Genomic DNA, 23,612 nt, shown 5'->3' with positions numbered 1-23,612 from the left:
GTCAGCAGATGTCGCTTCGATAGACAAAGATTCGAAGTGTATACACTCTAAACTATCGGACCAATGACGAAACAGTTTCGTCGATGGCGCCGCCTCAGTGAAACTTCGTTCGTCGTCGTAAGCGCCTCGGTTTGGCACGGTGGCGTGCGGAGCGAAGCTTCGGCAAAGTGTCCGTAGGAACGTTAACGATTGCCGAACGCAGTCGCGTTCGCGCGTACCGTATACGCGTTGGGATTACGTTCTGTTGTCAAAGAAGAAGAAAGGAAGGAGAAGAAAGACGAGAGATATGTATTCTCCCGTGGTTCATCGTCGTAGGAAGTTCGACAGCGGGAAGATGTCGTCGAGTAGATAATCGTCGTTCGAGAGCAGCCTACGGGCGAGTCTCTTGAAGGCTTCGAAGGAAACGAAATAAAGAAAGAGAGAGAGAGAGAGAGAGAGAGAGAAACTTGGCACTGCGTTCGAAAATACATATACATACACACACATATATATATATATGATAGACAGAAAGAGAGAGAGAGAGAGAGAGAGAGAGAGAGAGTATAGTCGTATACATGAGCATATATATTATATCGTATTTTGCATCCTTCTCTTTCTCTCTCTTGCGGGATTTGTCCCTCTACCGCCAACGTCGACACACCGCCAGGACGTTTATCACCGTTCGTCGTTGCAATCGTCAACGTTCTAACCGTAATCACGGAAACGGTAGTAATAGTTAAAAAGAAGAAGAAGAAAAAGAGTAAAAGGGAGGAAGAGAAAAAGAGAGGAAGGAAAAGGTGACAGTGCCAACGTCGTTGGAATTTATGGTGCGCCTGCGAGAGACTGTGAAGTGAAAGAAAGATAGAAAGATAGAAAAAGAGAAAGAAAGAGAGAGAGAGAGAGAGAGGTAACGCGACTACGAGAGATTATTGAAGATAGAGAAAGATAGATAGAGAGATAGAGAGAGAGAGAGAGAGAGAGAGAGAGAGAGAGGGATATATCGGTGACGGGTGTGTGTGCGCGAGAAACGAGACATACGGTGCTAGAGAAGGCACGAAGAAGAAATCTATCGGTGCTTGTGCTTTAGTAAACGTCGTTTCGATCGTAGTTGGTTGTGACAGTTCTCGCGTTGTCCCGTTCAAAAAGTGTTCTCATGTGTATATCTCCCTTAAAGCTTAAGAAAGATAGAAGATAAGAGAAGGAACGACAACATAATAACAACAATAACAACAACAAGAAAAAATAGAAAAAATGCCGGGCCTAATCGCGGTGAGCGAGTTCGTCGAGGAAACGAGGGAGGACTATAACTCGCCCACTACGTCGACCTTCGTTTCTCGAATGCCACAATGCAGGCAGACCATCACATCCCTCGAAGAGGTAAGACAACCTTTCCTTTCTTTCTCTGTCTTCTTTTTCTTTTTTTTTTCTTTTTTTTTCCTTTCTTTTCTCTCTCTCTCTCTCTCTCTCTCTCTCTCTCTCTCTCTCTGTCTCTCTCTGTCTCTCTCTCTAGTGCTTTTTCTTTCTTTTGTTTTTTCTTTTTATCCGTCTTTTGTTTTGTCGTTCTCCTTTTATTTTCCTTCGGCCTTTATTAATCCTTTTTACTTTTTCTACCTGCTCGTTTCTTAAATCTTTCGACCTTTCCTTTCTCTGCATACACACACACACACATATATGTAATGTATGTATGTATATCTCTATATATGCGTTTATAATATATTTTTATTCCAATCTTTCCTTTTGTTTCTCTCTCTCTCTCTCTCTCTCTCTCTCTCTCTCTCTTTGTTTTGCATATGAAAATTATAAGTCTGTTGAAATCGTAATTAATTTCGTATATATTTAAGAAATTAATAAGAAATGCGTTCTCGTGACTAACGTGACACTTATTTTTCTTTAGAATTGTACGATAATTCGTGCAATATAATCAGAAACGAATTCTCGATAATTCAATGCGTTCAAACAATCGGAATATTGTACAAAGATGTGCGCCGAACATGTACCGTACTTGGCATGTTGCAGTAAACATTAGAAATGTTAGGGTTTCGCGCGCTACGACGTACGTTCTTCGAGCGTGCATCACGAATCATAGGGAAACGGATGGAGAAAGGTCGATCTTTTATTCCAAGAATATATATATATATATATATATATATATTTTCTATTATACACGAATATAAAGAGAGAGAAAGATAATATTGGTAAAGCTATCTCTCTCTCTGTCTTTCGAAAGAGAATTCGATAAACTCGTCCGCTGGGATTTAAATCTCTTGACAACTTTCGCTGTATATATTTATCCTCTCTCTCTCTCTCTCTCTCTCTCCCCTCTCTCTCTCTTTCTTACACATACATAACACGCATACATTCTTTTATCTTTTTTTATGACAACATTTGTTCTCTCTCTCTCTCTTTCTCTTTCTCTTCTTCTTTCCTATCGACTTTAGCGCCCGCACTTCTTTATTCTTATTTGTAATGGATGCGATGTTATAAGAACGAGAGAGATAGATTATCCAAATGTATGAGTGAGAGAGAGAGAGAGAGAGAGAGAGAGAGAGAGAGAGAGAGAGAGAGAGAGAGAGAGAGAGAGAGAGAGAGAGAGAGAGAGAGAGAGAGAAGATAGGTGATTGGCGTTGCCGCATGCGTGCTCGTAGCGCGTGGGCGTTTCGCAGATGCACACGGAAGATGCAGCCACCTTTCGGGACTATTCGGCCATCTCCACGTTGGATTCGGCTCTCATCGAGGTCGTACTCGTATCCTTGCGCGCCGTCGCTACCGCCATCCTTGCGCGCGCCCCGACCGGCATTGCTGTGTTTGTCTCTTTGTCAAACACACGCTACAAGGAAATACGCGTTTTCCGGTTTCTACCTGCTTTTATTTATTTATTTGTTTCTCTTTGTTTCTTTGTTCTATTTCTTTTTTTTTCGCAATCCTCCAATATATTTAATGCATTTATCGTGCGCATTACAATTTGTTATAATATGTATTGTAATATATATAACTATCGATACATTTCATATGTGTATATATATGTATGTATGTATGTATGTGTTTATGTATTATAGTTATATATATTATTGCTATATCGAGTACGAATTGATTTGATTTATTCCTATTGGGATATTATTGTCATAATTTTCGTTATCGGCATATAGATGATTTCTAGTTACTTTTTAATCGCGTGGAAAATGTTCGATTATCTTTCTTTTTTCTTTTTTTTTCTGTTTTTCTTTTTATTTTATTTTTTGTTGGTATTTTTTTAGGAAGTAGTATCGAATTATTTTATTACGAAGAGTATCAAATTCGTTTCTTGATTCTTCCCATTGGTTGGCTGCGAAGTTGTAACAAAATTAATCTTCGTTATTAATAAGATTCATTAGGTGTATCGATATTCTCTACTTGTTTCTAATTATTTAGAAAATGTTTTGTAAATTGTTCTGGTTTTTTTTTTTCTCTAGGAAGTTTTAATTTCCTGATAATCCTATTAGTTTATTACAAATTCGTTTGATTGGTCCAATGTTAGTCGATGCTGATTGGCTTCTTTTTAATCGTTGTTATCCATTTACCACAATTTATTTTTATTCCTTTCTAATGACGTATAAAATGTTTGGTAATCCCTGCTTTTTTTTTTTTTTTAAATATTTGTGAAGAGTACTAATTTTACATTCACGTAATCCTATTGATTCATTACAAGCTTCTTTGATTGGTTAGATACATGAAGACGTCTTATTGGTTGACACTAATCGGTTTTAACCCTCGTTATGCATAAATCGATGATGCTTTTTATGTATTTCTAATGGAGTGAAATGTTTTATTGTCCATATTGTTTTTATTTATTTCATTTTCTTTTTTGATATTTATGAAGGGTACTAATGTTACTTTCGAATAAATCTTATTGGTTAATTACGAACTCTTCTGATTGGTTAGATAGATAAAGTCGTCTTATTGGTTGGCACTGATCAGCTTTTATCTGCTTTACATTCGAAGCCGATGATGACATCTTCGCACGTCGTTAACATTCAACATAGGTACGCTTATTAATATTTTAATCTTTGTATCTTCAGCGGAATATAGAGTCTCAACATTCTAGCATGTCGAGTGGTAAACTAATAAATAGACTGTGACTTCCTGCGAAACTAGTCATCGTTGTATCTATCTATGTACATATATATATATATATATATATATATATGTTTGTACATTACAGCGATATGATGTCTAACCTGAAGTGGTGTGTGTATCTGCGTGTGTGTTTGTATATGTGTACGATTATCAAAGTCAAGAAATCAACCGTCGGTTTCGTTTTAGTCGAATGAAAGTGATATACTTCAGACTTTTGAAATAAAAATAAGGAATTCAAATTACATAATCAGAGATTATTATTATTATTAAAAAAAAAATAATAATAAAATAAAAGAAACGACCGTAATTAAATTACATTAAATTTCTTATCTCTCGATAGACCGATCAAAATTTCTTTCTTAGAAATATAATTTCGATATAGAAACGTGAGCTAATGAAACGAAATTTGAGAAATAAGCTAACCTATTATTATTTAAAAAAAGAAATCCGGATCACGTGATCTTCGCTCATATATACGTACTTCTGATTCGCTGACGAATAAGAAACGTTGGAAAAATATATTGTATCGTCGTCGTCGTCGTCGTCGTTTTCGTCGTTTTCGTCGTTTTCGTCGTTTTCGTCGTTTTCGTCGTTTTCGTCGTTTTCGTCGTCTTCGTCGTTTTCGTCGTCTTACGTATGATTAATGATACGAGGATAGCCGTGAAAAATAATAAGAGAAACGTTTGTTGAGAAAATCACAATTGAGATGCGTCAACATTCTTCTATATGATATTGAATCGTTTATTCGAACTCTAGTCAATCTTATTTTTCTTCATCGTTCTCGATGTTTGCAATGCACTCGTTAAATAGAAGCCATGCTTAACGAGACGACATCACTGTTTCTTCGTTTCTCTTTTATTTTATTACATTACATAGCTACTTTGTGTGATTACGTATGTATGTATGTATGTATGTATGTAGTATGTATGCATGCATGCATGCATGCATGCATATATATGGATACATACATATGTACATACATATATTATATATATCTTGTATACATGTATTCAAAAAAAAAACATCGTGTATTTATATATATATATATATATATATATATATATATATATATATATATATAGTACATAAAAGATTCTTTCGACCAATCAAAGAAAAGTATACACCGCAAATATACATACCTGCCGCCATCTTTTATCTTGAATCTTTTCAACGTCTTTACATATGTACGTATATCCACTATGGTGTTTCCTGAACTCAAGGAATTTCTTATCTTTTGATCATCGAACGATAGAACGCGGTTACTCCCTCTGGAATTATTGATTTCTTTTATATCTCTTATACACCTTATATATACACTCTTATGTATATACTTGTAATCGTATACGTCCTATTTGTTATCAATAGAAAATTCGTAGCTCTCGTGATATCTCAAACTCGTATAAAAATAATTTATTTTTTTTATAAAACCTACTCCTTTCGATCTATATATATGATATATGATATATATATATATATCATATCATATTCATATAAAATTTTTCAGGAAAAAAAACAAAATTAAAAAAAAGTATATAATTTCAAAATTTGTACCAACGAGAAATAAAATCGAGGCTTAAAAAGATCCGCGTCATATTTAAAAGGGAATATGGTCCGATGATGAAAGGGATAGAAATAAAAAGGATAAGGAAAAAAATCGCTCGAATATGTCGTCGTCGCCGGTTAAAAAAAGCAGTCGGCCGAAGAAAACCACGACAGCATTAGGCCGTATAATTCTCGACGAATGTCGCAAACACTCTCGCTTTTCCTTCTATTTATGTTCTTCTTCTTCTTTTTTTTTTTTTTCTTTTTCTCGCGTTGGCTCGATTGTTCACCGCGAGTGTCGGTGCACCGTGAAGTGTTTCACTCTCGCTGTTGTATGTTGCAGCAGTTTGCAGCTAGTAGTGTGTTCTTTTTGTCGCTTAGTTCGAACGCTCGATGATAACGTTGACTTTTGATCCAACGCGTCGAACTGCAAACGATTGATTATATTTATTAATCAGTCTTCTTCTCCCGAAGAAGAATCTCCCTTTTTCGCAGTATACTTTTCTTCTAGAGAAACATGGAGGTTAGAAAAATTTATATTATTGTTGAAATGTTTTTTTTTCTTTTTATATTTATTTATTTGTTCATTTATTTATCATTTTCTTTTTTTATTCATTGAATAATTTTATTTGATAGAATTTTAATACAATTGTCGTCGGTCATATTGAAACAAAATCGCTTCTCTCCATCCTTAATATATTTTTTATTGTTACTATTCTAGGTATATACATATATCTTTTGATATTTATCGAATGATTATTTAATTATTTATAAAAATTGTTTAATTAATTGAATTTGGAAGATAGGTTAAGAAAATCGTTATCGACTACCTTGAAAGAAAATGATTCATTTATCAAAACTTTATCTTCCCTCCGATATACATACTTGAAATAATTTTAATTAAAACGTATAATATAACAAAATTATCGTCGATCGTTGAAACATAATGATAGACTTCGAAGTTAAAATCTCTCAAGAACACTGTATTTGACAAACAAAGGAGGAAAAAAAATAAGAAAGTCGATCATAAAATCTCTAGTCACTTCGTAAACGCATAATTAAAAACACGTTGGTTGCCGTGATATTTTGATGTGATTTTCCGTTCAGGCTACGTGAACCATCGATCGGCTACGGTATGAAAATTGCATTATATACATGACAATTATGATATCAGCTGATGATATTATGAAGCATTTTACGGTCGCGTTTAATTTTACATAAGATATTTACAACGGCCTAGAACGATAAGTCTTCGATGTGGGCCACCGGTGGAGCACGCGACATTCAACGTGTTAATAAGCAATTTTTGTTCCCTCGAGAGCAAGGTAAACGCTCGATGGTGTAGTGTGAACGTTCGTAGGAGGATCTTGTTCAAGTGGATCACCAATACTACCTTCGGATTCGATTTCTCAATATACTATATGCATATATATATATATATACCCACACATCATATATATATATATATATATATATATATATATATATACACACAGATATAGGTATATAGTAGTTTCCGACACGCGATCTTTTTCCAACGTTTATGGCTTCCAGTTGGTGTCAAATTTATTCGATTGGAACTCTCTCAATCCAGTTCGGACGATCAATCGAAGTGGATCGGATGTAAATCAAACGATATATGTTTCATTCCGCATTGAAATTTCATTGCTTTCATGAAAACTCGATCGCAATTTTACTGAACACTATTTCTAAAATGGCTACTATTTATTATCGGTGCAAAATTTTTATTAAATTTTCTATTATTTATTATCGATGAAGAAATATGTTAATAATCTTGGAATTGTTATTACACGTACATGCATGCATGCATACATACATACGTTTAAGCGTCTCTCTTGAAACAACTCGCGAGTTAAATTATCTTCTTTTCTTCTTGGAATTCTTCCTCTTTTCGACCGACATAGTCAGCTCCGTAAAAAGAGATAATTGAACGTTACGAAAGCTCTTTGGCGTCTCGAAACGATGCCTGCAAGGAAAGCCGACCGTCTATGGGCATTCTTCTAAAGCCCAGTAGCAGTAGCAGCTGGCTGGCATCGTTGTTGATGCTGCACTAGTGCACTGGCGTTGTTACGAGACCACAAAGAACTATGCACCTTTCCTACTGCACGCTTTTCACAATTTTCTGACTCGTGCCAGCCGGAGAAGAGAGAGAGAGAAACTCGAAAAAAAATTCTATTCCGCGAATAAACACGAGTAAAAAAAAAAAGAAAAGATCGACCGACGAGCGTTCCCTTGTTCGTGGAATTCTTTGTTTTATTCTCTTCTTGGTGTTTTTTTTTTTTTTACTCCATTGGAGCTCGTTCAAGCATGAAATACTACTTTCTTTCGGCAATAATTATTGATTCGAGCAATTTAGTCCGAAATAAAGAGAAATCAATTCTGAGAAATTTCTTTCTTTTTTATATTATATACTTTTTATTGTTAATATTATCTTATGAGTAATTGAATAAGTTAACTTCACGAAAAAATCAATCTTTTTTTTTTCTTTTCTTTTCTTTTTTCTCTTTCGTGACTTATAATATTTCATTTTGCAATATTTTCTTTTCGTGACTTTTAAGTGTAAACTATGAAACTAATTTGAATATCGCGGGTTTTATTGATTTCAACAATATCTAGAATGGAAATCAACTTGAGTAAAAAAATTGTGTTATTTAAATTTTTCTTGTTTCGTGATTTTGAATAATAAACTATTGATGTAAGCCAATTTGAATTACGCGGGTGATGCGAAAGGGTGATTAAGTAACATGAATATAGTCACGTTCCCAAGTTTACTTGGAATGAATTTAACCTAATAACCTAACCGTGGAGAAGTCGACACGACACAGCTTTCAAAGTCTCTTCTGTAAAATACAAACACATTGACACACACGACAAAGTAGAGAGAAATTTTCTCGAGAATTTTGATAAATTTCGAATAGTAGGTTAATTCTCTGTAATCTAATTTTTGTTTGTTGAACACGTAATAACAAACGAATAATATTATTTGTACAAGCATAATTATGCTACATCGCTATTGTATCATTTTAATTTTTACTTAAGAAACTACGAAAAACTTGTAATATATATGAACTTTTACAAGCCATTAGTTTTCTCTTAATCATATCGTTTCAACTTGTACTTCAAAATAAAATAATATAAAATAAAATAGAAACAGAAATAAATAAAAGCGAACAATGAATTCTCCGATCGATGAAAAAATCAAATCGAATTATAAACAAAATTGCAAATATATTAATAATAAAAATTATAAATTAAGAAACGTTGGTAGATAAAAATTGTTCGGTACAAGGATGATATTAAAAAGAAGATATTAAGTTCTATCATAAATACATGCATACTTCAATTTCTTTCTTTCTCCTTCAAAGTTCCATTGATAAAAACGATGTCATACAAAAGTTTCCAGATGTCGAATACCAAAGTTAAAACTTCCCCTCCCCCTCTATTCTTTCATTCCTTTGGTCGACTTACTCTTGACCCTGATTGTCTTTATGTCACCCACTTTCCTATTTTAGAATTGGCTCTTACAACATCACAACCGTCTCTTATGAGAATTCGCTCTTAGGCTGAGTTATTCTTGAACGAGACAAGATCTATTCCTGGTGTTTCTTCTTTGGTCCTCCCAAGGAGAGAGAAAGAGAGAGAGAGAGAGAGAGAGAGAGAGAGAGAGAGAAAGAGATTTTACGATACGCAAGAGACAAGTATATATGTATTACAGCAGCATCGATCGTTCAGGTTAATATTTTTTCAGTAAGTGATACACGCTCGCCAGACGTGAACCTTATTTTCTTGCTCTGCTTGAAAAACTTTTTGTGATACGAGAAGGGTGGATCGATCACCTCTCTTGCACGAGTAACTCGCCCTCGCTTAACTCTTCTTCTTCTTCCTCCTCTTCTTCTTTCTTGTTTATCGAGAGCGAGATAAAGAGACAGCAAAAGAGAAAGAAGGGAAAAAGAGAATGGAGTATTGGATTTTATAAAAATAAAACTTACTATAATCCAAAGATTACGAAAAAGTATTGATCGTGATGATTACTGAATTGTGTTTTGTGGATAAAGAAATTTTGGAATGTTTTGGTTCAAAACTCGTAGCGTAAGTGTTCCCTTGTGCACTTTATAAAAATGTTCAAATAAAAATTCAAAGAAAAATGATTGATATCGAAATGATGTTCGTATCTGTGTGTGTGTGTGTTTGTTTGTTTGTTTGTTTGTATTCTTTAATAGAATAAGTTACATTTTATATTTCAAAGAAAAAATTTACTTGGCAATTATTATCGAGTAAATTGTATATTAAAATATCTATAGAAATGAAAGTTTTCCTTTCCGATCGGTAATGTAGTAAGATTTATTCTTTTCTTTTTTCTTTTCTTTTCTTTTTTCTTATCAATGTATATCTTTTAAAGTAAGAAAACATTTCTTTATTTTTCCAAGAATAATAAGAAATTTTCCAATGAGTTTTCTTTAACGTATACTTCAAATAAAAAGTTCTAACACTATTATCGTAAATGAGGGGGAAAAAAGAAAATAGAAATCAGTGATAAATCGTTTAGCGTTATCTTAACAAGTTTGATGATTATGTTACAGACTCTGGACTTCGACAGAGATGGTCTCACCAAACTAAAGAAGGCCATCAAGGCAATTCATAATTCTGGAAACGGTAAGAATTACAGTCTTAAAAATAATTCAAATAATTAAATAAAATCGCTGATATCTCGATTTAATACTCTCGAATACCGCGCTTCGCTTATTAGTTTCTATGAACTACGGAAAGAACGCTACGATCGCTTTTTCAAATACAGAAAATGTTTAATCTTAGACCAATTCTAGTGATTAAATAAAATAAAATAAAAATAAAGTAAAAATAAAATAAAATAAAAAAGACTATACTCCAAATAAATGCGTATAACTCAATTCATTTTTTTCGAATATCGCGCTTCGCTTATTAATTTCTATGAATGACGGTAAGGCGCTTCGATCGCTTTTTTAAAATTTATTCACCGATGCCCTACGTAACTCCGACAATATTTGCTATTCAAAGTAAGTCGAGCTTGGAACGTGTTGGTTGGGTAAGGCACACCACGGGGTGTGGTAGACTTTTAGTGTGTCACCATGTTCCGCGGCGGTACTGAAAATCGATATATCGTATTATATGTACATACATATACATACATACATACACACACATACACATACACAATCTTATACGGAAGTTGAATCTGTATAAACGATCTATGCGTTTTATTATGTATACTATATAACTACAAATATGTATAGATCAAAGAAGACACTCATTCGTCGAAATAAAACATGGAACATATTGTGTGCGTGTGTGTGATATATATATATATATATATATATATATATATATTTAAGATGACATATAGATTGTGACAGCTTATCCCATCTAAACATATTTGTCACAGTGACGCAGGTTAAGCTCGAAAAAGAATCGAACACATCGAATGATATATTCAGCTAATCATGCTTACGTATAATTTTGTGTTTTTATATATGTGTATGTGCGTGCGTATAATGCATATATTTCTAAAGAAAAGATATCACTTTCGTTTATGCTTTTAATCAAGCCGATCGAAAACTAACGTAAAGTATGTTGGATTATGCAGGATACTTTAAACGTTACTTAAATATCGGTATTAAGTGTTTTAATAGCTACTTAAGTAATTCAAGTACTCCAAAGCAAGAGCTTTCGCGTCTCTTGGACACGTAGTAGAGACTATAAAAGGGTCGAAAATCGTTACTCTATCTCCTTCTCTCCCTCTCTCCGTCTCTCTCTCTCTCTCTCTCTCTCTCTCTCTCTCTCTTCTCTTCTCTTTCTATCACTCTCCGCTTTTGTAGCACCATTGCAGGCACGTCCTTGTCTACTTCTTGTTGGAAAACGATTTGAGAACATTTATTTTACTTGTCGTGTAAATATATGTATATTTAAATTATTGTTATTATTATTATTATTGTTGTTGTTGTTGTTGTTAATATATATAATTTTGTATGTGAACATTATAATTATATAATAATTAGATTAGGTTAGGTTAAAGGTTAGATTTTTGAGAGACCTCGTAAAATTATTAATATATTTTGTACATTGATATTATTATATTATTAAAAACCTAATCTAAAAATATTAACTGGATAATTATATTATTTTTACCTATAGGTACAACTTTTTTTTTTAGATCGTTATTTTAATTTAATATAATATTGGCTTGTTTTTATAATATTATTATTAGTATAGTAAAAGTATAATAAACTATATTATATAGTACACTATTATTATATCAGTATATTGTAGTAATATATTATAATAATTAATAATACGACAGGATTTATTATATATGTATATGAACTAATATTATAAAAATTTAACCGTTTAACAGTTATATATAAATACATTATAATATATTTATATATAAATAATTTAAGCTAAACTTAGATGAAAGATTTTATGTTGGCTAAAAATGTCTTCCCTTACGCGTTTCACAAAGACAACATTTTTCTCGGGCATAACCTCAATTCGTTTTTTCTTCTCTCCTTTTTTATCAACTCTCAAGAGAAAAACGTTCCATTCTGTCGACAAATTTCCTTTTTAAAATTTATACGAATGTGCATTTGCGAAAAGCCTCTTTAATTATTCCTATTTTTAATGTTCTTTTTCCTTTTTTATTTTACTTTTCCTCGTATATCTCTAAACAATTTTGCTTTATATATTTATATTATATACATATATATATGTATATATATATTTTATATATGTATGTACATATTTGTATATTGAAGCTTACAGAGCGGAAACCTTATCGGTAAGTTTCCCTTCTATGGGGATTGTCCTCATGGCTTCTCTTCATATTAACGCTAGAGGACAGACAGATCGATTTCTCTGGCGCCCTTACCTTCTTCCCCCACCCGTCTCTTGTTCACTCCCTTCTCCCTATATTTCTCGCTCATTTGAGAGAGTATATTCACTTCCTCATCGTCCTTCCTACTTCTCTCATCTTTTTTTCGCTTCGTTCTCCCGTAAAAATTCATTCCACGCGATCTAGCGTGAAAAACGCTCGATAAGATTCATTAATTATGAATGATCATTTCTTTTTTATGATCATAATTTTTTTTCCTTTTCGTTTCATTTTCGTTTTCTTCTTTTCCTTCTTCTTTTTTATTTTTTCTTTTTCTTTTTCTTGTTTTCGCTTATTTTTTTCCTCCCTTCATTCTAAATATCTTTTTCATCTTCGTCGCTTTGATAATTTCGAACTAATCTTCTCAAAGAGTAAAAGATCCAATAATGGGCGTCGTTAAACTCTCCTTTCGTATAAATTTTGAAAGCAAAAGCGGAAAGAAATGGGATATGCTCGGCAACGACTTTGTTGCTTCTTTTCGTAGTCAACCCTTCCTCCTTCCTCCTTCTCTCCCTCCCCTTGCCTTTAAACAAGCACGCTAATTTTCACTCTCTACGATGTCTCAGCTTGAAGATGCTCTTACGTCATTCTTCCTCATCGCAAAAACGTTCGTGTACTTACAATTAGTCGTCCCTTTTTACCGATTCTTTTCTTTCTTTCTTTCTTTCTTTCTTTCTTTCTTTTTTTTTCTTTTTTTTTTCTTCAGGGCTACATCTCTTGCTTCACGAATAATTCTTTTTCTTTCTTTCTTTCTCTCTCTCTTTCTCTCTATTTTTTCTTTGTCATCATCGTGCCTTTTAAAACAAATGTAGATGGGTACACGCGTTATATATATTCATATACGTGTGTAGAGATGTATATTATATATTACTTGTATACTATGTATGTATATATGTATGTATATATACAACTGCGAGAGATATTACGCTGAACTTAGACACGACATTTATAAGCAATTTTTATGGAATACTAGGGAAGAAATAAAAGGAATTTGTGCGTCCCTTTTGTTGGTAGTATTAATAAACCAATAGCGCGCGCATTTTGAAATTGTTTTATTAATTAAGAATGATATGAATCGATTTATTAGAGAAAGAGAGAGAGAGAGAGAGAGATTGACTTTTGAAGTAATTAATTTATTAGTTACAAGTTAGAGTTCTGAAATATAGTTCTTTTTCCATTTGAAACAAACTTTAGTCGTCGAAAAATAGAACAAATAATAAAAATATAAAAAAGAAAATAAAAAATAGTCTAGTTTTAAAAATCATGTTTCTTCGAACGATATCCATTTTTTTTCTTTCTCTTTTTTCCTTTGGTATATCTAGCTTTTTCTGTTCTATGGACTCTTCTATGCCTCATCGTATCCTCTCGAATACGCAGGAAACGTCGCTCCAATATGATCCATACGTAAAGATCGAGTACCACGTCTCTCTCTCTCTCTCTCTTTCTCTCTCTCTCTCTCTCTCTCTCTCTCTCTCTCTCTCTCTCTCTCTCTCTCTCTCTCTCTCATTCTGAGGAAACAATGCTTTCTGCTCGTCGAACCGTCGAGTTTCCCGATACAATCGAAACTTCGAAACGGAAACGTTCCCTTCTGCCAGAGAGGGAAAGAGAGAGAGAGAAACAGTAACAGACAGACAGACAGACAGATAGAAACAGACATGTAGAGGACAACTTGGGGGAGAAAGCATGAAATCGATTTTACTTGTAGGCAAAGGATACGATATATATATATATATACATAAAAATTTGTCTTTTCCAAAGAACCAGAAAGTTTATCCATTTTTTTATTAAAAGAAATAGAGATAAAAAACTAATGTACGTGTGTATGTATATACGTGTGAATAATGAAAAAATTTGATGAAACACTTAACCTCAATATTTATTAAATAGTATATTATATATATATATATATGTATCAATTTATATTAATAGCTAATTAATTAAATTTAATATTATTTATTATTATTATACATATTATTAATTATAATTAATTTTTTCTTGTTTTTCTTTTTCTTTCTTCTTAAAAATTAAATAAAAAAAAAAAAAAAAAAAAAAATGATTATGCCTGCAAACAAAAATACTTGTTCGATATCTACGTTTAAAGAAATTTCACTATTAAATTGAAAACTTTTTTATCTGATCTTTTTATTATTTCATTTATTTATTTCTTTTTTTCCTTTTTAAGCCCACGTCGATAACGAAGTTTATCTCGGAAGAGCCCTTGAAAGACTCGGCGATGCTGCCCTTAAGGAACAAGAGCCGGACATAGGAGCAGCATTCCTTAAATTCGCAGTGGTCACCAAGGAATTGAGCGCGCTTATGAAAACTCTGGTATATTCTTTATTTATATAGCAATCTAACTTTCTAAAGAATATACAAGTTGCCGTTATAGTTTTTGTTGTCTTCTCAATTTTGCATTAAATGAGGTATCTCGATGAAACTTATTTCGTTCAACGTAATTATGTATGTGTGTATAAATAAATACACACATACAATAAATTAATTTGTTCCTTATGATAATGAAGAAAAATGTTTTACCGACCGCGTTTTTATCGTACGTTTGGCGGGAAATTAAAATTTTTGTTCTGCCCATTTTTATAAATATTTCTTTTTGAAAGTTTTTATTAAATAACATGATTGTCATAATTTTCTTTTTTTTTATTAATTGCCAATTGATTTTTAAATAAATATATTATTCTCAAGGACTTCTAAAAAATATAAAGGTAATAAAGATGCGCTTATTCCGAAACTGATCTTGCAGATGCAAAACATCAATAACATCGTGATGTTTCCGTTGGATTCGGTACTAAAAGGAGATTTGAGAGGCGTAAAGGGCGATCTCAAGAGACCGTTCGAAAAGGCGTGGAAGGACTACGAGGCAAAGTATGCGAAAATCGAGAAGGAGAAAAAGCAACATGCCAAGGAGGCCGGCCTTATTCGTACGGAGGTTACACCAGCCGAGATTGCCGATGAAATGGAGAAGGAGAGGCGATTATTTCAATTGCAAATGTGCGAGGTGAGAAGGAGAATTGATTAATCTGTTAGCGTAGGACAGAGTAATATGATGCAATAATGCATATCATGAGCTATATGCTTCAAGGTTTTTATATTATTTATTTATTTTTCTTTCTTCTATTTTCTCTTTTTTAATTATTTTTTTTCTCTCTTTTATATTTTTAGTATCTTATAAAGGTGAATGAAATCAAGACAAAGAAAGGTATCGAACTGTTGCAGCATCTAGTCGAATATTATCATGCTCAGACCAAGTAAGTTCATTATTATTTTGAAATCATTGTTGTATTAATCTAAAGAAATTAATCTAATAATTAACGTACTGAATTTATTAGTTTATCTCTTTGGTCCTTAGCTATTTTCAAGATGGCCTAAAGACCATAGAACATTTTGGTTCTTACGTGGCCGATCTGAGTGTTAAGCTGCAAAAGATTCGACAAACTCAGGATGAAGAACGAAGACGTTTGACGGAGTTAAGGAGTTTACTTAGGAGTTCAGGTTGTGATAAAGAGGTAAGATAATTTAATAAGAAGTACTAATTATCTAAATGATCATAAATATGAACACGGCTAATATTCTTAAAATTGTTCAAATTTATAGCTAAATGTAAATGCAAGCGCAGGGTATTCCTTGCACCAACTTCAAGGTGATAAGCAGCATGGTGTAACACGTTCTGGACATTTGTTGAAAAAAAGTGAAGGAAAGATGAGGAGGGTTTGGCAGAAAAGAAGATGTGCTGTACAAGCAGAGGGTTATTTGGATATCTGTCATGCCGATGAGAATAAACCACCTACGAGAGTTAATCTACTTACGTGCCAAATAAAGCTGGTACCGGATGATAAAAGAGGCTTTGATCTTATAAGCTGTGAGTTAGAATCGTATATATTTTATTTACATCTATATATAATATTTTTAAAAGAAACATTTAGAATCTTAGTTTGTTTTTATCTTAACATACTGTATAACAATATCATTTAGAAAACATTGAAATAATTTGTTTCATTTCATAGATAATCGTACGTACCACTTTCAAGCGGAAGACGAAGCAGATCAACGTGCTTGGATGTCAGTATTGGTAAATTGTAAAGAAAGAGCTTTGCTACGAGCATTCGATGCTAGTGGGAAAGCTGAAGCTGGCCAAGGAAATCCTAGTTTAGTCGAATTACAACAAGCAGTGATTCGGTGTGTTATGCGATTACCTGGAAACGAACAATGTTGTGACTGTTCCTCTCAAAACGGTAAAAAGCTACAGAATAAACATTGCGTCTGGCAATATAAAAATAAATATATAGTTGATATTATTAAACAGATTTAACTGTGTAGTTATAAATTATTAACAGATGCTACCTGGTTATCTACAAATTTTGGTATAATCGTATGTATAGAATGTAGTGGCATTCATCGAGATTTAGGAGTACATATATCAAGGATACAGTCTTTAACTTTAGACAATGTAGGAACTGCCCAATTATTATTAGCACGGCATATGACTAATCAAGCATTTAATGAAGTGATGGAAGCTACATTACATCATAATCTTAAACCAACACCTACGTCAACGATGTAAGAATGCACATTTTTATTTACTTCCTTAAAATCTTTACGACATACGTATATATATCTCATTGCATTTGGAATCAACAGGGAAGAACGGTACGAATTTATAAGAGCCAAGTACGTTGATAAAAGATACGTGATGAATACTTGTGCGGACGAACGAGATCTCTTATCAGATTTAGAACATGCGGTTAATAATCGTGACCTACAACAACTTTTACAAGTTTATGCAGAGAACGTTGACTTGGCAGCACCTTTGCCCACCTCTGTGAGATTTCAAATTACATTTATTTTCTTTGATTAAATAAGAATTTTTTAATTTTCATAAAAAATTGCTTTTATGCGTATCACAGGATATAGGTGAGACGGCTCTACATTTAGCAATCTTACGTGAGATGGGTAATAGTCTACAAATCGTGGATTTTCTGATACAAAATATGCCAACCGGTGGTATCGATAGGACAACAGTCGATGGTGAGACAGCGTTACATCTTTCAGCAAGACACGATAGATCGGAAGCTATGAAGTTACTTCTACGGGCTGGCGCTGATCCGAGTTACAGAAATAAACAGGATAAAACTCCGTTGGACATTGCGCAGGAGATGGGACATCATACCTGTAAAGAATTAGTAAGTTGTATCATCATAAATGATAATACGAACGAAAGTGAATTTTTCAAGAATACAAGAATGATTTCTTTTTCTTTTTTTTTTTGTTTTGTTTTAGCTTAGTCATGCTTTACAAAGGCAGAAGACATTATTCGATAACGTAAACATCGATTGGAACCTTTCTCACGACGAAGGTTCAACGGACTTCTCTGATGACGAAACGATCATCGAAGACAGGGTGAATAGATTCATATTATTTTGCAATATCTTCATTACATATGTTAGGTGATGGTATCATCGTCAAGATTTAACGAGATGAAACATTCGTTATTATTTTTTTCTTTCTTCTATATTTAGAACGGTTGTCTAACGCCTGAGAAAAAGTCACGTAGCAGACCACCTTCGTATGCTGGTGGTGGAGGCACAGGTTCTGGTGATTCACCGGTGACATTACGTAGTCGTAGCAGCACTTGTGATAGTCTACAAAGTGGTTCCTCGCCAAGTTCCTCTACCAACAGACAACAAATGCCACCGCCTCCTCCACCACAAACGAGAAAACCTGTTGCTGGTAGGTTGTTATCGTTTTTTTCTTTTACTTTTTTTCTCCCTCCTTTTTACTTAACAGACGAATTGAGCAATATTTAATCGGATAATTAATAAGCAATAATTATAAGTATCAACATGTAATTATGATTAATGAATAATACAATCGATCAAGGTTTGCGATCATTCAATGAATAATTTTTTCTTATTCGAAACAGTACCCACACCGATGACGCCAGATATTTCAATAAATATCCATGGATCGTTGAAGAAACGTGTTGCACCGCCTCCCCCACCATCAGGAAGCTCAAGTGGCATTCCATCTTCTCATTATGGTACACTACCTTCGTCAGCGTCATTAGCAACATCCACACATAGCCGGACGACGAGTGAGCCAATCTTAGCTGGACACACCTTACACACACTATCGCATACTTTAAACACACTTAACAATCAACACCATAAAAGATCACCCAGTGGAGACTCTTCTACAGGGCATGGTATGTTTAGGTTAAACTCGCTTTACGATTTCCATGTAAAGCTATAGGTGAAATTCAAACTTTCCTCTTTAATTTTTCTATCTTCTTCCTCCTTCTCTTCTTCTTCTTCTTCTTCCTCCTTTTTTTCTCATCTTATTCATTTATACATTCAATGTTTTATATAGGAATGGACAAGACCAATAGTTCTACGCTTCAGAGACCACGTAATCCACCACCACCTGCACCGTCCAGTGTTAGCACTTCCAGATTGAGTAATGGTCGTAGTAGCGAGTCTCTAAGTTCCATGTGTTCGGATCATGGCCTTGGCAATCCTGTTCCTCCTCCACGAAAGGTGAGCTTTACTTATTTCAAAAGTAAAGGAGTCTCTATGGTAAATGACAAAAATTGTTCTGTTATAATTACACGGTAAAGAAAGAAAGAAAAAAAGAACAAAAAAAAAAGGAAATGTGTGTAAATATTTTTGTCTTTGGGAAACAGCGAGTTAGGAGACACACGAGAATGTGAACTTTTTTTTTTATATTGTTTCTTTTTATACGTATCCGATGAATGAAATAATTCGTGAAAGCACTACGTAGATACATATACTTACTTGTTTGTTTTTTATTCACTCGTCTCATTTCATACATAAATAATCTCACAACTTATTAATCGTTGTAATAAGCTGTGTACCCGTACGATCGTATTAACAAAAAATGGTAGAAAATTTAACAATTGACTAACAAAGATGTCCATTGTTTATCTCTCATTAATAACATGATTTTTCATTAATATACCTTCCATCGAATTGAACAGGCTTGATATATCGCACACCATACTATAAACGTTATGTCATTCACAGTCACAAATCTCTTTCATGATCGTAATATCAAAGAAATACTACATTGTTGTTGTCGTATCGAAGAGTTTCTCTGCTTTGATATATATTATCTTTTTTTATCTTTTTTTATCTTCTTTTTCTTTTTTATTTTTTTATTTATTTTTTTTTTTTATTTTTTTTTATCGTATTCAATCATAATGCTCGCACGTTACCCGCCCGCATAAATCTCTAATATGCTGGCTTTTTATATCAAAACACCATTAAGAAAATAAACTAAGTAAATTAGTCATTCACAAATATATCTAGCTTTTTTTATCACGTTCTTTAATTAAAATACACGCATTGATTTATCATGCGATCTGCTTGTTTGTTTTTACCAATAACAAAACAACAGCAACAATTTATTTATTTACTTTTTTTTTTTTTTTTTTAACGGTCAATAATACCAATATCGTTAACGTAGAATAAAATTCGTGATGATGTTTAGGCCATTCGTAAAAGACAATCTCTCGTATATTCATTTGGTTTATGTAAAAAGTCAATGATACATAAATAGAAATCACTTTTGAAAAATGGATACATAGGCAGTGCATGCATTTCGAAGTCAATGCTTTATGGTTTGTCATTAACCATTGTTGGCACAGCGAAGGGACCGATCCAGGCTAGAGAGCTACGCCGAGGAGCCTTCATCTTTGCTCTCAAATCTAAATCTGGTAAACAATTGACGTACGACGTTACAACGTGCTACACTTGAAACTTTTCAATTTCTAATACTCCAAGTAGATATTTGATCATTTTTATTCAAATCATATATGTTACATCTTTCATGTAATTACAATGAATGTCGTTTAAAAGATAAAATCTGAAATTACAGATTATTTATTTTCTCATATTGTTTTTTACGATAAATAATATTATCTAAAGTATTATTTCAAGTGTAGTAACGTTTTGCATGATCAGTTCGTGCTGCTCGTATTTCCATCCGTAAAGATATAACATGGTAGCTTTGAAATAATTCTCTTCATTATTATCTTTATATTCGTATTCAAAAATTTTCAGCTAAAAGTTCAATGAATAATCTTGCTCAAAGAGTCTCTAGATCAAAGTCCTTCGATCTTGAGGATACATTTTAACACATTGCATTAAAAAAAAAAAAAAAAGAAAAAAGAAAGAAAAAGATAATAATAAATAAAATCACATAATTTGAGTTCGCTTATGCGTGTGTGCTATCAATAGCATTCCTGCAAGTAATCATAAAAATTAGATTCGTTATTGAGATATTAAAATTATTTAACAGGACATTTTTCGTAGTCAGAATATGATTTAATTTTCTAATCTTGCATGAGGAATCTTTTCGAATTCATTGTAACTTTATTCTTTTTTTTTAATTTTTTTTTTATTTATTTTTTTATTTTTTATTCTTTTTTTGTTAACCTTGGCAGTAGCACCCGATTGCACTCTCTCACACATAACCTCAATTTATCTTCAAAATCAACATTATCTTCTCAACTGATAGAAGAAACCAATCGAGTCGTTAAAAGCCTAAAGACAAATTACAGTTAACTAGCATGGTATGAAGTCTTGGAAAACAAAAAAAAAAAGAAAACAAATTGGAAATTCTAGATCTTATAAAATTGAAAGTCATATAAAAAGCATCATCGTCTAGAATTTCCAATTTCTTTATTTATTCTATGAGAAGTATTTTTCACGTTGCTGCCTTCGATGGCTCGCTGTCAATCTGCGCTCTGTTTGTGAAATTTAATCGAGCCTGCTTCTGATATAATCAGCGATGAGACGAGAAGAAAAATTTCATTCATTTTTTCTGCTAAATATTCAATCAATCCTAACCTTAAAAATTGATCGTAAGCTTTAATCTCTCTTTTCTTTTTTTTTTCAAAAACAAAGCCATCGCTGATTTCTCCTAATTTCAATATTTCTTTGTTTGTTTTTAATTCATCTTTAAACAATAATAACAAAGTAACCACAAATTACTTCTCACAAGAAAAGCAAAAAAAAAAAAACACAGAAAAAAGAATGTCCTAAATAACATAATCCAAAAGTTCTCTCGACGTTACTACTTCTTATCAAGAGAGTATCCATTTTTTTTCTTGTCTTTTCTCTTTTCCATCACTTCCTCCCACCATAGCCAACGTCATCGACCTTGAACGGTTTTCGACGATGTCGAGCGCTATACGATTGCGAGGCTGATAACGAGGACGAGTTATCATTCCGTGAGGGTGAGGTTATAATCGTAACGAACGAACAAACCGACGACGACAATTGGATGGAAGGTGCATTGGAAAGAGCACCTGAAAGGAGAGGGATGTTCCCGATAAGCTTCGTTCACATGCTGCAAGATTAACATTCGGTAAGCCTGAACTCGTTGGCAAGTGTCTCGAGTACGGCAAGTTCGGTAAGCATCGCCAGCCTTGGAAGAAGAAATTGGCTGAGAAAACAGAAGGATTGAAGGAGACGAAGAAAAAGGAATCGACGTAGAGAACGTGAATCCTTAATTTATTAAAAATATTTTGTTTTATTTTATTTTATTTTATCTTTTTTTTTTGGAGGTTAACGTGCAAAGAAAAAAAAGTTATAAGTAATCTTAGGTTGGCTCTTCGGGAGACCGTATTATTTTCTTTTCTTTTTTTTTTAATTTTTGTTAATTCCTTCGGAGTCGAACGGGAATTGTTCCTTATTTTTTTTGTTTTGTTTTTATTTCTTTTTCTTTTCTTTTTCTTCATTTTATTTTCGTTCCGTTCCGTTCCGTTCCGTTCCGTTTCGTATCGTATCGTATCGTGCAGAATTATGGGTGTTAACGTTCAACGTTTCGAACGACAATCACGAATCAACTTTTTTTATTAAAAACAAGAAAAGAAAAAAAAGCAAAAAAAGATAAAAGAAAATGAAAAAAGAAGAAATGAAAGTGATTTGGAAAATTGGCAGGGAAAATGTCGAATCGTTTTTTCTTTTAAATGTCAAAGATGTTTGATAAAGAGATATATGGATGGATCGTGATTACTCGAAACAATTTTAATGAAGTGAATATTGATTGAGTATTCGAACAATAAGGATATTCCATAAAAAAAATGAAAAGAAAGAAAAATGAAAAAGAGAAAGAGAGAGAGAGACAGAGAGAGAGAGAGAGAGAGAGAGAGAGAGAGAGAGAGAGAGAAAAGAAAGAAAGTAAAAGAAGAAAAGAAAAGAAATCAAAAATCGAAGTAACCTATCGGGGTATGAAATACACGAAAAGGATATTTCGATGTGCTTAATAAACGAATCCGCTGAAAACGGATAGTTGCTTGGTTCTAAGCCGTTACCAAAATGTGATATCGTATATTTCATTGTAAATCGTTAGAGTACACACACATACACGCGCGCACATACACATACAAACAAACACACACACACAGCGTACGCACATACACATACAATATAAAAGCGAACATATGTTCATTAATCATCACCAAAAGAGACGGGGAGATTACGATAATTGAGTCAAACGTAAATGATCGTGACACAAGAAAAAATGAAATGGCGAACAAAACAATGCAAAGAGAAAAAAAATTGCCAACTATTTCGATCTTTTTCGTATGAATAAAAACCATATTCACGACGTATGTACCGTTGTCATCGTGACGTCACGAAGAAGCCGAAGAAAATCAAATCTACACGAATGATATGCGTAAATAAGAAAATGAGATTATCGTTGCTTCGTGACGTCACGAAGAAAATCGAATTTACACGAACGACGTGTATAAAGAGAAAAATAAAAAGTGAGGTTACCGTTATTTTCGTGACGCCACGAAGAAAACCGCATCTGCATAGACGATGTATGTAAAAAATGAGGTTATATTTCTCGATGTTACGTATATATATCAACAATAACATTAACAACAATAACACAATGTTGTATGTACTCCTAATCTGGCATACACACACATATACACATACGTACAGGTATGCATATATAGAAAGATATTTGTTCCATACTGCCAATGAAAAAAAAAAAAGGAAGAAAA

The 23,612-nt window shown here is 33.0% G+C and overlaps 1 protein-coding gene across 7 annotated transcripts; it reads left to right on the top strand.

The window, feature by feature from the left end:
- The first annotated feature begins 94 nt into the window (after positions 1-94).
- LOC127070553 (arfGAP with SH3 domain, ANK repeat and PH domain-containing protein) lies at positions 95-23,612 on the top strand. Of its 7 annotated transcripts, none has more exons than XM_051008667.1 (17): positions 95-1,356; positions 10,236-10,308; positions 14,742-14,887; positions 15,318-15,572; positions 15,737-15,822; positions 15,924-16,080; positions 16,169-16,433; positions 16,579-16,806; positions 16,909-17,131; positions 17,213-17,393; positions 17,479-17,754; positions 17,852-17,971; positions 18,091-18,301; positions 18,495-18,611; positions 18,941-19,107; positions 20,238-20,306; positions 21,740-23,612. In XM_051008667.1, exons 1-17 carry the CDS (start codon positions 1,231-1,233, stop codon positions 21,953-21,955), a joined length of 2,916 nt encoding a protein of 971 aa, XP_050864624.1. In that variant the 5' UTR covers positions 95-1,230; the 3' UTR covers positions 21,956-23,612. The 7 variants fall into 7 exon arrangements, with proteins under 7 accessions (XP_050864624.1, XP_050864620.1, XP_050864621.1 ...); XM_051008663.1 differs by having other exon boundaries at positions 18,495-18,776; XM_051008669.1 differs by lacking the exon at positions 95-1,356 and adding an exon at positions 3,667-3,998 and having other exon boundaries at positions 18,495-18,776.

This window comes from Vespula vulgaris, chromosome 18 (assembly GCF_905475345.1).
Source record: "Vespula vulgaris chromosome 18, iyVesVulg1.1, whole genome shotgun sequence".
In the NCBI taxonomy this organism is placed as follows: domain Eukaryota; kingdom Metazoa; phylum Arthropoda; class Insecta; order Hymenoptera; family Vespidae; genus Vespula; species Vespula vulgaris.
This window is presented reverse-complemented; position numbering and strand designations above follow the sequence as displayed.

Bases quoted from the DNA above. Each gene is read 5' to 3' on its own strand.
- LOC127070553 (XM_051008663.1), top strand. From the start codon at position 1,231: ATGCCGGGCCTAATCGCGGTGAGCGAGTTCGTCGAGGAAACGAGGGAG. The intron at 16,081-16,168 runs GTAAGATAATTT...TCAAATTTATAG, and splicing joins GTTCAGGTTGTGATAAAGAG to CTAAATGTAAATGCAAGCGC. The intron at 17,755-17,851 runs GTAAGTTGTATC...GTTTTGTTTTAG, and splicing joins ATCATACCTGTAAAGAATTA to CTTAGTCATGCTTTACAAAG.